The sequence below is a fragment of the Anarhichas minor genome, unplaced genomic scaffold (genome assembly GCF_050575085.1).
Source record: "Anarhichas minor isolate MPS153535 unplaced genomic scaffold, ASM5057508v1 ptg000045l, whole genome shotgun sequence".
Lineage (NCBI taxonomy): Eukaryota > Metazoa > Chordata > Actinopteri > Perciformes > Anarhichadidae > Anarhichas > Anarhichas minor.
The window spans coordinates 5,433,598-5,449,561 of record NW_027466491.1 but is presented as its reverse complement, the minus strand read 5'-3'; the positions used below and the strand labels follow the sequence as shown (position 1 = coordinate 5,449,561).

The 15,964-nt window shown below is 39.8% G+C and overlaps 1 protein-coding gene across 1 annotated transcript; it reads left to right on the top strand.

Annotated features, from left to right (window-relative positions):
- The first annotated feature begins 6,234 nt into the window (after positions 1-6,234).
- Positions 6,235-14,292, top strand: slc6a1l (solute carrier family 6 member 1, like). Its single transcript, XM_076111529.1, has 14 exons — positions 6,235-6,475; positions 7,104-7,235; positions 7,419-7,519; positions 8,625-8,734; positions 8,860-8,992; positions 10,176-10,310; positions 10,396-10,499; positions 10,581-10,705; positions 11,111-11,223; positions 11,731-11,862; positions 12,206-12,308; positions 12,606-12,706; positions 13,601-13,768; positions 14,197-14,292. The coding sequence occupies exons 1-14, from the start codon at positions 6,235-6,237 to the stop codon at positions 14,290-14,292; spliced, it is 1,794 nt and encodes a 597-aa protein (XP_075967644.1).
- Positions 14,293-15,964: the final 1,672 nt, after the last annotated feature.

The window sequence follows — 15,964 nt, the reverse complement described above, 5'->3', positions numbered from 1 at the left end:
GTGAGAAATTATTTTGTGATGTAACAGACACTTTGAAGTGGTAGACTTGTAATCTCGCACTCAAGTTTGGTAAGGTTGCTGGACAGATGTGTCCTAGTTAACTTGTAGTGTTTAAAGACGTATCCTTCCAAGTTGAACTAAGTCTTGATTGGACCAGATTGTTCTGAAAATTCCATAAACAAATAACTAGAGAGAAGTTGGCGCCTTGGTAAACCGGTATTCTCGCACATTAGGGTGTCGGACAGACGTGTCCTAGTGAACTTAGTATTTAAAGATGATTTGGTGTATCCTTTCAAGTTGAACTAAGTCTTGATTGGACCAGATTGTTTTGAAGATACCGTAAACAACTAACTAGAGAAAATGTGTAAAGTTCAAAGTAAGTAATAATCCAAACTACTAACATGAAGTCAACTCTGAATGCATCACAGTAACAGATTGTAAAAGTTCACATAACGCAGATTGTGTTTCTGCTTGATTGCTTCTTCAGGGCTTTTTAGGCAACAAAGTCTTGATGTGATTTATTGTGAGGCATATTAAGGATAATGACTTTGCATAGCAAGGTCACAGGGATTTGATCCACTTGGAATGATAAAACACGATGCAGGAGTAATGGAAGGATAGCAGCATGGAATGGAGAATGAGGTGGTTGATGGATCTCCAGGGAGACATAGTTCTCTCTGCAGTGACGCCAATGAACCTCGACCGGACTGATGTATCAGGCGCACTGTAAATGAAGACATTTCAATGCCCCCTGTCACTTCCTTTATCTCATTCAGTTTTTTTATTCTATCTCCAGGGATGGAACAATCTTTCTCTGCGTCTTTTTCCGCTTCTTTGTATCTTTTCATCTCATATCCCTCTTATCTACCCAGCCTCTACGCTGCGACATATCAACTTTTCCCATTTTTATCTCACTATCTTTTCATTCTGCCTCCCAACTCCATCTCTACCTTTTTGCTCATTATTTGCAGTGATTTATCAGTCCCTGCCTCCATCATCATCTTTCATCTTTTCCCTCGTTCTCTCTCATTAACACAATCACGCTCTCTCTCTGTAGTGTGCCTTGCCACGCGTTTGTCCTTAACCTGTGGAAATGTATGCAGTATGCATTGTCCTACGTAATGCATTACATGATGATGTCGGCGATATTAGCCTCTTATCTACGCATGCAAATCGCCTCGGGGAGTTCCCGAGTTAAAGCGATCAATATAGTATAATAAATTCAAATTAAATTAAATGAATAACCACCGCATTGATTCACAGACCACGACGCATGCTGTGAATTGAAGGCAGCTCGCTAGGAGGCCTCAGAGGCAGCAGTTTCTTTTCTAAACGGCTGCCCATTTCTGTTATTGAGGGATATTTTGTTCACATGAATAAAGTGAATTCCAAAAGAATGAAAATCGAACCTTTTTTCTTTGTGCTGACTCAAATTTTTAAAGTTGAAAGTATTACAACTTGCACTTGTGATTCACAAACACATTCTAGTCTAGACTCTATTCAGCCCTGTGTTCTCTTAGCCCCATGTTCCCTCAACTCTATGTTCCCTCAGCCTTATGTTTCCTCAGTCCTAACCCCCTAAAATGCTAATAACACCAGTATGCAAGAAAAGATCTAGATTTGCTGAATCATTCATTGTATGTGTCATAATGCAGTGCAGCTCTCTAACTAATGGAATGAGGGAAATTCATCACATATATAGGCCAGTGAGGAAGTCAAGGCAACATATTTGATGCATTTTCATTGACATTTGTTAACATAAACATCAACTTCCATCATTTATGTATTGTTTAAAAGTATATAATCTGTTAGACTCTGTTGAATGCAATAAATATACAGCAACATTATTATTCTAAACATTGGCCAAAAGAAATATTGAGAATTCACGAGTATCATTTTTCTAAAACAGCACACATGATTTACCTTCAAATATTGGATATGAGCCAGTAGGCTACTCTTTTTTTTTTGGAGAAATTGTTTGGCTGTTGCTAGAGGCACTCTTTACGCAGTGACAGGACCAGAGCTCATGCATACAAATGACTGTGCTGCTGAAGTTTACCAATATGGGCATGCAGACTCAGCAAATCTCAGAAGTATCCATACTTAAAGTTTCCATCACAAGGGAAAGTTACCACAATGGATTTTAACGGTGACCTTTACACAACATACCACACCTCCTAAAAGCAGCAACAGCCTCATGTGCAGTAAATTAAACGTTCAAATATGTGGTCATAAGAGCGGTTTAACATTATGTCAAAGTGGAGCAATTGTGTGTCTCCTGCTGTATCTTTTCTATTTCACACTACATTTGTATTTAGTCTTGCCGCCTCTATATTAAGAGACCTGCGGGAGACATAAATCTGCAACAAAGAAGATCTTATCTCTTATATATTGTGTTTTGGGAAGGCCAACGGGCAATACTGCAGAAATGTAATGCCGTTAAATGGACTTTGGCCGGAGCATAATAATATCAGTGATTTTGTTTTGCTTTTTATCACCACATTTCCTCTCTGTCTCTAACTTACCCTCCATGCCTTTATCTTCATTCTGTGATATTTGACCAATCCAGTTCTGGCATAATCTTCTAAACTCTGACATTAAATTGAGCTTTTAGACAGTATGTCTCTGTTAGTCTGCCTCTTCCACCTATAATTGCTCCCTATTATTCTCAGTTGCGGATGATCTGGAATCATAATTAGGCTGCATTGATTGGGGGACGCTGTAAACAGATTGATGAAAACCAGCTTTGACAACTGCAATCTAGCCAGCTATCATCATTTGGGTCCACATGGTCCATAAACCTCGCCAGAGATCAGTATGAAACTGTTCTTGAGAGAAGCGGCTCGCTATGGGTGTGATTAAGCTTCTACTATGATTAAATCTCTCTCATTTGAAACCCAGTATCTACCAACTGTCCCCACTCACCGGCACAGCAATGGGCATTGGGTACAGTGCTGCCAATGGCATTGTTGTAATATTCATTAGTCTTTCTAATTGGCTGGTGCTAGAATATGTGGAGCAGATATTAACGTTAGGAGGTTACCTGCCAGGACAAACAAGAGAGGATCATGTCTCATATCTCATTCCATTAATATTAATGAAGACATTGTTTTAACGTCACTAGAGTAATTAAAAAGACAATATACACAGCGTCACTGTATCCACTTCCAGCACCCAAGTGCACTTGTATTTAAATGAACAACATGGTTTCATGGTGTCTGGATTAATCACTGTTAACAAGCAATAAAGGGAAACTGCATGTTTACAAAAAACACACCCTATTTCCTGAAAGAAGAAATTACAGTCTTACTTACAAATTTAAAAAAACCTGACCATTACACCCAAAATGTATGATGGCTAATGCTAGCAAACATCACAGTACAGTCATAACTGAGATCACTGACTGTTCTCTTCTTGTGTTACACTACATTCAGTATGTCACAGATACACCTTTCAATAGTTTCATTGAGAGAATGAAGCCACCTATACCTCACTTGTTTCCTGCTTGTCCAGTTTCAGTTTCTCTCAACTTTCTTGGGAAATTAAATGTACCATTAATTTCCACTAGTGGCCACTGTTCAGCAAAAGTTAGGCAACGTCCTGCTTGGATACCAATTAGAGGCACCAGCTGGGACTGTTTGGCACGTAATCACAAGATTAATGAAATGAAGTGGCCATTTCAGAGGCAAACCATGGCAGATAGTTCAGATATAGTAACGTGGCACACTGCAGTGTGCTCTCTGGATCACAATCTTTGAATTCCCTTCCGCCTTTGTCTGTGTGTATGCGTGTTGGTCTGCATGACGTCGTGGGCACCATAATCCATTCGGCAGCTGTTTGTGGAACCTAGCAGAAATATCAATCAAAGAGTTTTTTTTAGGAGAAATTAAGATGATTTTGCACTCATACATTTTGATCCTACCTGCCTTTCTTCCAATCATTTGAGTGAGGACACTGAGTATTAGCATTATGTCACTTTATGTGCTGATTGCCAAGTCTGATACTGGCATGACCACATTTGTGGTCATACATTTCCAGGGTCTTTGCCAGCAGCCATCGCTTGTTTCATTTTCCAAAACTCCACGAGCTCTTTCATTGATCAGGCCCTTCTCTGTTGGGAAACACCATGGTAACGGCGCTGGCGAGAGCTGACCTTGGCTATCACAACAAACACATATGCACAAACACACACACTGCTGCTGCCGCTAGAGTTCCCCACCAGAGATGGGCGATTGACATATCCCCCATGGCCTCGGGGCCTCACTAGTCAGAACTGAGCAGTAATCAAAGCAGACACACAGGTCGAACTTTATTACCAAAGCACTCGATAGTAGCTGCAGGAACAGCCACAGGTCCTCCAAAGTACACAAGGCTATACCGGAAAGAGTTGCAAAATCAAAAACAGCTCTTCGGGCAGCAGATACATTGTGGCGTCCCTTGGGCCCGGAGAGCCGGCTAGAAGCTTTGCAAAGTTGAGTTAAAGATGATTTTTTTTCCCCTTTGGATGTTAAGTTGTAGTTTCAAGACTTTTGTGGTGCCGTTCTAAAGCAATGAAGCTCATGACCTGACGGAGGATTTGGACATTTCTCAGGTAGGAATCACCTTTTCCCCCCCCTCCTCCATCCTCTGCTTTTACACTTTCTGTCATTGAGTAAGTTGTTAAAGTTGATTTTGTCCATAAATCACAGGGTTAACACAAAGTTTGTTTTAGTTCAATAGACTGCCACAGACCATAGAGATAAATATATTAATCAATATGAATTCATTAACTGATTGGAACTCTTTGTCGTTGAGAGAAGTTGAAACTCTTCTCCTACTGCATAGCATCATAAAAAAAACACCCTCAAAGGGAATCTGTGATGTGTTTGGTATTATTGGTATGCTTTTGAAGCAGATACTCACCAAGGCAACTATTTGCGAGTATACACGTTTGATCATGTCACAGTATAATGCCCGATTGAAGTTTTGATGACCTTTTACACAGTGTGTAATATTTTTAATCAATGATGATTATGATAAACTTCACAGTCTGTATCATACATAACTTTTTCCAATACACTTTGCCTATACTTCTTTTCATCAACATCATCAAAGGCTAGAAGGCATAAATGATGCATCTGTTAAATGATGCAAAGGCTTTTCATCATGACAAATTGCAATTGAATATATATTTGAATGCTTTGAAAAAAAAAAAAAACAGTGAGCACAATGAATCAGGCATAAAAGAGCACAGATAATTAAATACAGCAGGCTTTTGGAAACCAATGTGGTTGATGATTAAGTATGCAGAAGAGTAATACAATGAGAAAGCTCAGAGAGACCCTGCTGTTTCACAGCTCCTCTGTGTGTGAAAATAAGCAGTGGAATGTCCTTGACATATATCTTTGTTCTTTCAGGGAATGTGATGTAATGTAGCAAACAGTCTCGAGCAACGGCATGAAGGGATTTGGACAATTTCTGGGTCAATCAATATTTTCAATCATGAACAACTTCCTCCCAATTAACTTCCTGACGATGTGATGTCATCCAGGCAGGGATGAGGGGTTATTCCACAAACGACGAATGGCTTCGTAAAGATTATTAAAAATTTGCATTACAAGCAGACTAGTTTGTGAGTAGTAAAGACTTTGAATCCGTCTTTTGTGGAAAGCACAACCTTTGTTGTATTCTCCTCCATGATTTTCTTGTCCATGCCTTTTTTTGGTATTTATGATGATTCTCCATGAAATTGACTGTGGTGGACTGGAAAGAGAGGTGAGGCAGGGCGTCTGCCAGTAGTGATTAAGATGCACAGTGCAGTGTCTAATGACCTGGATTGCGCCACCTGCCTGCTCATATCAGGCCACTGGTGCTTGTTCTGTGCTAGTTTTTTGGCTTGAGTCGACGTACCGACATACAGTATACCATTAAATCAGATAATAACCTTTATTGTGTTTCCCATTTATTAAAATGGCTGTAAAATGCCTCAACATTAATACATTGTAATTTGAGTAGCATTCAATATTGCCCATATATATTTGGTGTAAAACCTCTGCATGAACTGTCGTATTCTCCCTCTGTCGACAGCTCTCCTGCACATTCAGTGTATGCACATTGTCCTCATTCTGTCGAGTCAAGAACCAAACTCAGTGTGAGAGGCACAGTCGGACCCCAACAGAGACTTTAATTCATCACCATTACAGGCCGTGAGGACAGAGTGACTTACTGACCCCACTGGTCTGTAGTGGTCCCACCATGGGGAAGACTGGGCAGAGTACAGTGGACTTAAACTCCCCAACAGAGGTCAAACAAGCTGTTCCCTTTGAGGAGCTGGATCCTGTGGCGCCCCCTGCAGATGAAGAGAAGAAGAAAGAAGAGCCGCCTGACAGGGGAGGCTGGAAGGGAAGGTTTGATTTCCTTCTGTCATGCGTGGGATACGCCATTGGCCTGGGAAATGTCTGGAGGTTTCCTTATCTGTGTGGCAAGAATGGTGGAGGTGAGTGCTATATAGTGAGACTGACAGAACCAAAAGATCTTCTGTCAGTTTAAAGTTGATTCTGATGACATAATTGGGCTAGATTCCAATGGAAGCGTAGAATTCATGTTAAATGATATATTGAGCCATTACTTGGCCCTGCAGTGGGCCTCTAATGGGCCCTTGGTGACCATTCTCTAGCCCTGACCTAACGTACCTTTTAGGGTCCCAGAACCACCCTCTTCTTTTTACGTGCACCCACACACTCAACTCAACCCTCTATAGCAAGTTATTTTACCCTTTTTGGCCAGCTAACTGCATACTAACCAACTACAACCATCTAACACCATGTCAAGCGAGGCAGCATTCTTAACCCACCAAGCAACAGTTAAAAAATCCTCTACTATACGCCCTTCTTACTAGCCTGCGGCCAGTCCACTTTTGAATGACTTCTTAACAAGTACTGATTTAGCTGTAATGTTATTATAAGCTGTTAAATTACATCAGTATGTTAAAAAACAGTATTATTTTGACATGTTTATACCAGTGTTGCAGATAAAAACCTTTTGAAACCCCCGATCCATCTAGCTGCTAACGACATTATCTTACCTAACATGTTTTGTCGATCTACTTTGTGATGATCCATCAGGGGCCTTTCTGATCCCGTACTTTTTGACCCTCGTGTTTGCGGGGATTCCTCTCTTCTTCCTGGAGACGGCTCTGGGACAGTTCACCTCAGTGGGAGGGATGGGGGTGTGGAGGCTCATGCCTATGATGAAAGGTAAGATGTGGATATAGAAATAGGGAGACACATCTGAAGGTTACAGCTAGCATGCTGAGTGAAGCTGTTTGAGGGGAAATCTGCTCCGGAGACCCCTTACTTATTATATTACATTTTACTTTCAGTTGGCCTATAAAACATTGTAATGTAAAATGCTGATGTCTGTGCGTCTTCCTTCTTCAGGTGTTGGTATAGCTTCAGTGGTCCTGTCCTTCTGGCTCAACATCTACTATATTATCATCATCGCCTGGGCACTCTACTACTTATTCAACTCCTTTGGTTCGGTATGTTGCATTATCATTAGTCATTGGGGAGCAAACCTTAATGAACTAAACATTTTTACATTTTAAGTGAAGCTGAAATTATTATAATTTGTCTATCGAGAGTAAATCAATTTGGCAACAATTTAGTTTAAAAGAATACCTTTTATTAATAATTTTTCAGGCAATAAATGTCCAAAACTTGCTGGTTCCAGCTTCTCAAATGTGGATATTTTATGTTTTTGTCATATTTGATAATAAATGGAATATCGTTTGGAAATTTGTCACAATTATGACATTTTAAAACAAAGCAAATAATTGATCAATGAACAACATAATTGACAGATTAATCAATAATGACAATATTTGTACAGTTTTAAATTGTGTATTTTGCTTTACATTTCGCATTTTGTCGAGTCTGACCGGCTTGATAGAGATTACAGAAGCTCATCAAAGACTTCAATGGTAAAAATTTTGCATCTTTGAGCTCGTTGTTTTGGTTTTTGGTTCACTCTCATGGCTCCCATCAGCTTTGTTTCAAGCAGCGGTAGTGGAAAAACTCTCATGAAGTCACTGTACTTACCGACTAATAAGGTGATAAAATGTTGTGTTAACAGCTTGTTTCTGCTGCCCTCAAGTGGCTAAGCAATCCGTTATTGCAGCTTCAATGTCTAATTGGAAAAGCATATTTTTCAAAAATGGATGGTAGGCATAATAAGAATTCAGTTTTCACACCTTTTCTTCCGTCCATGCTTTCATCACCTCATGTACTTCAATAAAAGATGCTTGAGTCTTGTTTATCGCCTCCAAAATGGCTCTCTCTCTCTCTCTCTGTCTTGGCTTTTCCTCACTCTGCTTTTGTGTTTCTCTGCGTGAGCACCCGGCTCAAAGAAGCCTAGTGGAGGACATATAAAGACTTTGCAGTCATGGTGCTTGAGGGTCTTTGGGTGGGAAAATTGGAGGATTGAGAAGCAAGGATCAAAACACATATTCTTCAATGTTTTTATCTGACGACCAAAAACGTGAAGGGATCATTAACATTGTGGAGAGTCAAGGAGACACGTGATAGTTTTCCTCCAAAGAAAAGCAGATACATTTCATTGTATATGTGCATATGTTTTGTGTGCAGGAGCTGCCTTGGCAAAGCTGTGATAACCCCTGGAACACAGAGAAATGTTTTAGCAACTACAGTCTGACAGACACCACCAACCTGACCAGTGCGGTCACAGAGTTCTGGGAGTAAGTCGGCGAGATATGTTCCTGCCACACATTACGAGTGTGTGTGTACAAGATGCCCTGTACAACAATATGTTGCATCTTGTTGTGCTAGTGTGTGAATTCATTTTCGATGTGTGTTCCTGCAGACGTAACATGCACCAGTTAACCAACGGTCTGGACGAGCCAGGCGAGGTTCGCTGGCCCTTAGTGGGCACTCTGGCGCTGGCCTGGGTCCTGGTCTATTTCTCAATCTGGAAAGGAGTGGAGTGGACAGGGAAGGTCAGACTTGGTGCTTACGTTTCTCTCCATTCTTTTCACTTCTTTCCCTTTCCTCTTACATTCTTCAAACTCACGGTACTGTTTCTGCTACATCACACAGTCTGCGTCATCCGAGCCGCTTTCTCTCCATTTTGCATATCAGTTTGACAAATTGCAATACATTTGATCCCCTTGAGAGCCTTGATGCTTCTTTGACGAGCAGTTAGTTGAAGTTTATCTGTCAATCCTTTAGTCCATTTGTGCACAGGCCCCTCCTGAAGGCATTAGCTTTTAGTAGGTGTGTTTTTTCATTTAGGTCTCTCCTCGGGGCTGAAAATGCAATCCGGTGTGTGTGTGTGTAATGTGTGTGTTTGGTTACTAAGCAGTTAAGTCCTGTCTCCTTTTCAGTTTCTTGATTGTCTATGTGTTTATTGATCACAAAGCCATAGCTCATAGTTCACAGCTTAGTTGGATAATATTCGCCATTGCTAAAGTCTTTGATTGATCGGCCCCCAGAATTAGAAAAAAAGATGAATCATCCATTGATCCCAAAATTCACGAATGAATACATCTTTACTGTGTTTAGATTGTCACATTGCGAGTTAACATACAAGCGGGGCAGATGATGTGTTAATTGGCCCCGCAGACTCAAACAACACTCTCAAGTATAAATCATTTGATAGATATATGTCTTAGTATTTATTTATTTATTCTTCTCAGATCTGCTGTCATTCTGCTGTCCACATGCCATCTCTCTCACGACATTTCACGAATAGACATGGTTTCTAAATGTATTATTGAATCCCAATCTGCTGGACGATTTTGAGGTGATAGAAAAAGAAAAAATATATATATATCACCTTGCCTACTGCCTGGATTAACTTTTTAATTACAGCAAGTCCAAGCAATGAATATGAGCAGAAACACATTTTGACATCCACTGCCTGTGGATAATTGGATTTTAATGTGAAGTGAGAAAAAATGAATTCCCCAAGGCCCCGGCCTTGACGGACATCACCACTTAAGCGTAATGATTATGCTACTGAGCTGCGGGCCACATCCTAAAGGATCCAGTGATGTCTTCAGGCAAAGAGAAGCCATGAAAATATTCTAGAATATATATATACTGTGGGTATACAGAGTGAATAGCAAGCTATGTTAATTTAAAAACATAAAAAGAAGTTGTTCTCTCTCTTTCTCTTAGGTGGTGTATTTCTCAGCCACCTATCCCTACATCATGCTGTTCATCCTGTTCTTTCGTGGGGTCACTCTGCCTGGAGCCATAGATGGGATCCTCTTTTACATCACTCCAGACTTCAATAAGCTCACCCAGTCTGAGGTAGACAGTTTGCACACATTCAATCCCACAGACATGTTCATAGACAAACAAAAAACAAACGTGGGCGCATACGTGTATCTGACAGGTGTGGCTGGATGCAGCAACTCAAATCTTCTTTTCCTACGGACTGGGCCTGGGGTCGCTCATTGCACTGGGGAGCTACAACACTTACAACAACGATGTATACAGGTAGGAACGTGCAGTCACAGGCTTTACGCATCCTGTTTTCTTCTTTCATCCCAACTGGTCGTTTCGTTCCTTTCTCTTCAGGGACTCCCTCATTGTGTGCGGTATCAACTCCTGCACCAGCATGTTTGCTGGCTTCGTCATCTTCTCCATTGTAGGCTTCATGTCCCACATCACCAAGAAACCTGTCAAGGAATTAGCAGCATCAGGTACAGTACTGTTTCCACTGTTTGGCAACGCAAGACTGCATAGGACTTCTTATGATCTTTGCCTCGGTGCTATGTGTATCTTCCATGTTACAGTGTGACAAACAAACTAATATCCTTCTTTATAAACAGAAGAGGAAAGATTTTGAACTTGAGACGGTTTGTGTATTTTAGCTTTACATGGAAAAAGCCTTCTCAGACAAATGAATCTGCTTTCAGTCCTTCTTTGCTGCACATTTCAGTGAACTTAATGTATTTGGCAACAAATGGAAATAGCAATGTGCTATTTGTGTCCTGTTTCTCATGTTTTCTAGATATGTAAACATGTTAATTTCAGTAGGTTGCAGTATGATGTCATAAGATTAAGCATTTGTAATTTAAATGGTATGTCTTCTGCGTGACATTTAGGTCCAGGTCTGGCGTTTTTAGCCTATCCTCAGGCTGTCACCCAGCTGCCCATGTCCTCTCTGTGGGCCATCCTCTTCTTCTCCATGCTCATGATGCTGGGCCTGGACAGTCAGGTACAAACAGCACACGTTTTTTCCTGCTGCTGAACAGATGGTTTTATTTATTAGATTTTTTTGGTTTACTCTGGCATTAATATTGCATTTATTTATACCCTCAATTTAAACTAATATTCTTATTTATACTACTATAGCATTTTTATTTACACCATTGTTATACATTTTTAGTATACATAGTTTACATATTTCCATATCTATTGTTGATATATATTATGGTAAAATACTTATTCTTAATCTATTTTCATTATAATTTCTCAATGTTTCTGGACATTTCCATTCTAGAATGTGAGCAACTGCAACGTAACCCAGTTTCCACGAGAGGATCAATAAAGTATATCTGATGTGATATGATTCTAATGTAGGCGCATCGTTTTGACTAAGAACATTGATTCATTTAATGAAAAAGATGATATCTCTGGACTATGCTAAATCACTGGGGTGTGCTTTTAATAACAAACTGCAGTATAATCTTGCCCGTGTCGCTTTATAATATGGATGTATTAGTTCTGCACAGTGGAAGGCTTCATCACAGCTCTGATGGATGAATATCCCCTGGTGCTGAGGAAGAGGAAAAAGATCTTCATCCTCATTATCTGCTTTATCTCCTTCATCATTGGCATCTCCAACATCACACAGGTGTAGTTGTGTCCATCTCTGTGTGTCACATGCCCTTCCTCCATGTTGATTCTTGATATAAAAGAGCACTGATGTTAACCTGTAAACATAATGTATGACTATGTTTTACAAAAAGGTGGTTGCTTAAAAACCCAACACATATACACACCTGAACATTTGCAATTTTTTTTCCAACACTGGGGAAAAGAGCCCCTTCCTGCATTATACATAATGACAAAACAATGTCACAACAAGCTGCGGTGTACATTAATCATGCATATTTTATTCAATAAAGAGAGGGTTATTAATATTCAGCTTCTAAAGCAGGTATTTGTGTCTGTGTGTGTGTGTTGAAATCTTCCAGGGTGGTCTGTACGTGTTCAAGCTGTTTGATTACTACTCCGCCAGTGGGATGTGTCTTCTCTACCTCGTCTTCTTCGAAACTGTGTCCATATCCTGGTTTTATGGTAGGAAATCTATTTTATGCAGTCTACGCGTAAACCAAACATCGTGGGGTGAAATCAAATGTAACCACAGCTGAAAAAAAGCTGAGCTGGATAGAGCGGACTATATTGTTCCAAGTCACCTAATTAATCAAGCGTGTCGATTTCCTCTATACTGTAGCTGTCCAACAGGAAATTACATCTATCTGCTCCACTTTCTGTGATAAGACTCTCCGTCCAATCAGCTTTGCTTTCTCCTCGTACTTATTATCTCCAGATTAAGACACACTTCTTCTTTGTATTCCTCTCTTTATGCTACAGGAGCTGACAGGTTTTATAACAACATTGAGGACATGATCGGCTATAGGCCATGTGGCTGGTGGAAGCTTTGCTGGAAGTATTTCACTCCGCTGATCTGCCTGGTATGCTGTGAATGATGATCAATTTAGCGTCCATAATGTGCGTTTTTCTAAGTCAAACTCTAGCATGTGCTTCCTTCTCCCTCACGGAGATCTATAAAGCTGCAGCAGGTGCCAATAGGTAGAGAATTGATGACATTGCTGAATTGGTTTCCTCTGCCGTGTTGGGATTTGTGCTTCAATTTATGAACTTTTAGGCCCTCAGGGAAATCTTGGCAATGCCTTTATTGTCACTACTCTAGTGACAAAGGAAGTGTAATATTGAAGGACCCTATAGATATGGAAAATCAAGAGTTTTCTGACACAATTATGAAGTATAACTATGACGTATAGGCTATAAGTGGGCTAAATTTGACTGAAACGTGAACATTTTAACCAGTTGGTCCACCATTTTGGTCTTCACTGAAATATCTCTGTTGTTGGCTGTTAGCATGCTAACACTCTAAGCTGAGATGGTGGGTGAACACGGTAAACATTATATCTGCTCAACATCAGCATGGTTATTGTGAGCATGTTTGTATGCTGACGTTAGCATTTACCTTAAAGCACCACTGTATCTAAGTACATTCTCACCGTTAGCCGATCGCTGCCACTAGCATGGCTCCAGACTCTTGCCTAGACATCAAGGTTATAAATAACAGTTGTTTCGTTTGTGACTATATTTGAGTGTGTTGGGTCCATAACAAATTATAATAATGTAAAAGCTTTTTCAAACAATGTTACACAACCTAAACATCTAAAAACAACTTTTTTAGTGAATTTGGCCCAGTTTCACTGAGATGCCTTTCAACCAACATATAAATCACCAAATCAGTGCTTGCTGTTCTCATTTTGTGTCTTGTTAACTGGCGAAAGATTAACGGTACATGGACTAAATACAATAATTGTGTATTGTAGGGGGTGTTTACCTTCAGTGCCATTGAGATGACCCCTCTGACCCTGGGGAAGTATGTGTACCCGATGTGGGGCCAAGTGATTGGCTGGTGTATGGCTTTGTCTTCCATGATACTGATCCCAGGTTATGTCATCTACCTGTTCTGTGTCACCAAGGGCAGCATCAAACAGGTACAAACCTCTTGCAGGTCTCACAGTTTAAGAGTTTTGTGCCAAGGACACTGCTGTGTGGAATTGCTGAAAACTGAAAGTAAACTAAATAAACAGTACAGGCGGTAGTTGACAGACACGGTGCATGAAGACAGGAGGTACTCAGACTGCAGTCATTCAGGAGCGTACAGAAGAGGTTTGGCTTGAGGCCAGTGCCATTATCCTGTTTTTAGGTAGGAAGGTATCTTTTGAAAGTGAACACAGATTGCTACAGTTAATATTTTGTCAGCGTTTTCCTTGAATTAAATCATGTCAATTTCGGCTATCAAGAATATTTCGTTCACTTTTTACACTATTAATTTGTACTTTTTAGTCCACCTAATGTTTCACGTCCGGACTCATCTTTAAGAAAAACTGTTAAGCATTCAATTCTAATGTGTCTTTATCAGCGTTGGCGGAAGATGACAACTTCCCGTGAGGATGTGAAGCCATCGAAGCATGAAGATTTTGGCCACACAGGGAGCATGGTCGAAGCTCCTGTCTAGCCAGGATTGTTCAGGTTGAAATAATTCCCGTCTGCCAGGACCTACTGTAGTCAACACTGAAATTTGACAAATGGACAGATGGAGTCTTGTACAGCATTTTACTATGATGTTTTCCTCGATTTCAAAGTGTGCTAGAAAAATCTGGCAAATGATGCAAGAAGATGAGGCTTTTCAATTTTGATAAGTGTAGACGATAGATTTCTTTTTGCGGTAAAAGAGTGAACTGTGACTACAAATTGAATGTTATGGATCAGCATCGAACCTGTGCACATATACCACATATATACTATTAATGTATAAATCTTCATTCTACTTGGATATTTTCTCTACTGTTCAACAAAATCACTGTCTTTGTCTGTAAAGTTACCACATATGTCTTGAATGTTGTTGTAAAGAAGCATTTTAAAAAATCTGGTAAAACTTGATTCGAGGTGTAAAACTGTAATAATGCATCAAAGATGATTTGCTTGTTGTAGCTTAAAGAACCAACCAGCCAGCCACTGTGATAATTTGTCCAGCAATAAATATGTGGGCCATCCAGTTATATTTGTTGTCTTTGCTGATTGGGGAACTACAAAAATCACGACAAAAATAAAACATCAGAGGAGCACTCTTAATGATGGTGAAATTATTAATACAATAATTTACAACCATGGTAAAAAGCTACAGGAGTAAAGCCCATGTTGAGAAAAGAATAACCTTTTTAACCTGCACTGACTTTTTGGCCACTTGGGGGCAGCAGAAACACACTGTTCACAGAACACTGGCATAACAGTGTATATTATTTAAAAGTTACCTATTAATACAGTTTATTTTAATTAATTCATTTAAAAAAACTTTTTACCCCCTAGGAAACAGCTTCATGTTGCTGTTGGAAATGCCACTGATGAGATCAGATATTTCCTAAAACATTAAAGTTGCGTGCCGGAAACCAAAACAATCAGCCGAAAGACAATAAAACCTTTTATAGTACAGAGTTAGGTGATAATAACATCACGTGATCCTTTGTTAATGAAAATATATTGATTATAGTTGATTTAACCATTTAGATACTATGCATATGATTGTACGTTGTTAGTTTAATATAAATTATTTGGTTCAAACCTGTCTTATAAATGATACATTTTAATTCCACTTTCTGAAGTAAAATGAAAGTGTTAGCTGATATGAGTATGGGTTCATGGTGCAATGCACGATAAAAAAAAATTTCACAGTAGGTCTAAAAAAAATATCCAAGAACCAAAGCAAACCCTTGTTGTGAATAGACTTAAATCATCTTTAATAGCATGTTGATATACTGAAAGGACAGGTAGAGAGGGGTTCAAAGCCAACTGAGGGAGGTGATGGTTCATATCTGTTAGACTCAGTTTCCACCTGTCTTCATCATAGTTTTCACCATAAATATGTCCACTTTTTGTAATTCTTTTTTTTTTAAACTAGTATGAGCAAACACAGTGTTGAAGAGCCAGACAAGATCCACGTATCATTCATGAAGCGGTGCACTGGTATGGCAGAGCCCTTTTGTCAGTTTCTCAGTTAAGAAAGTTAGCCACTACTGCGCTTCCACGTCATATGCTAGACTCCCAAAATGCTACATTGGTTTCCTTTCAAACATAAACTCATGATTTTCAGTGTGCCTCGTATTCATGTTTATTGCACACACAGGACGTCT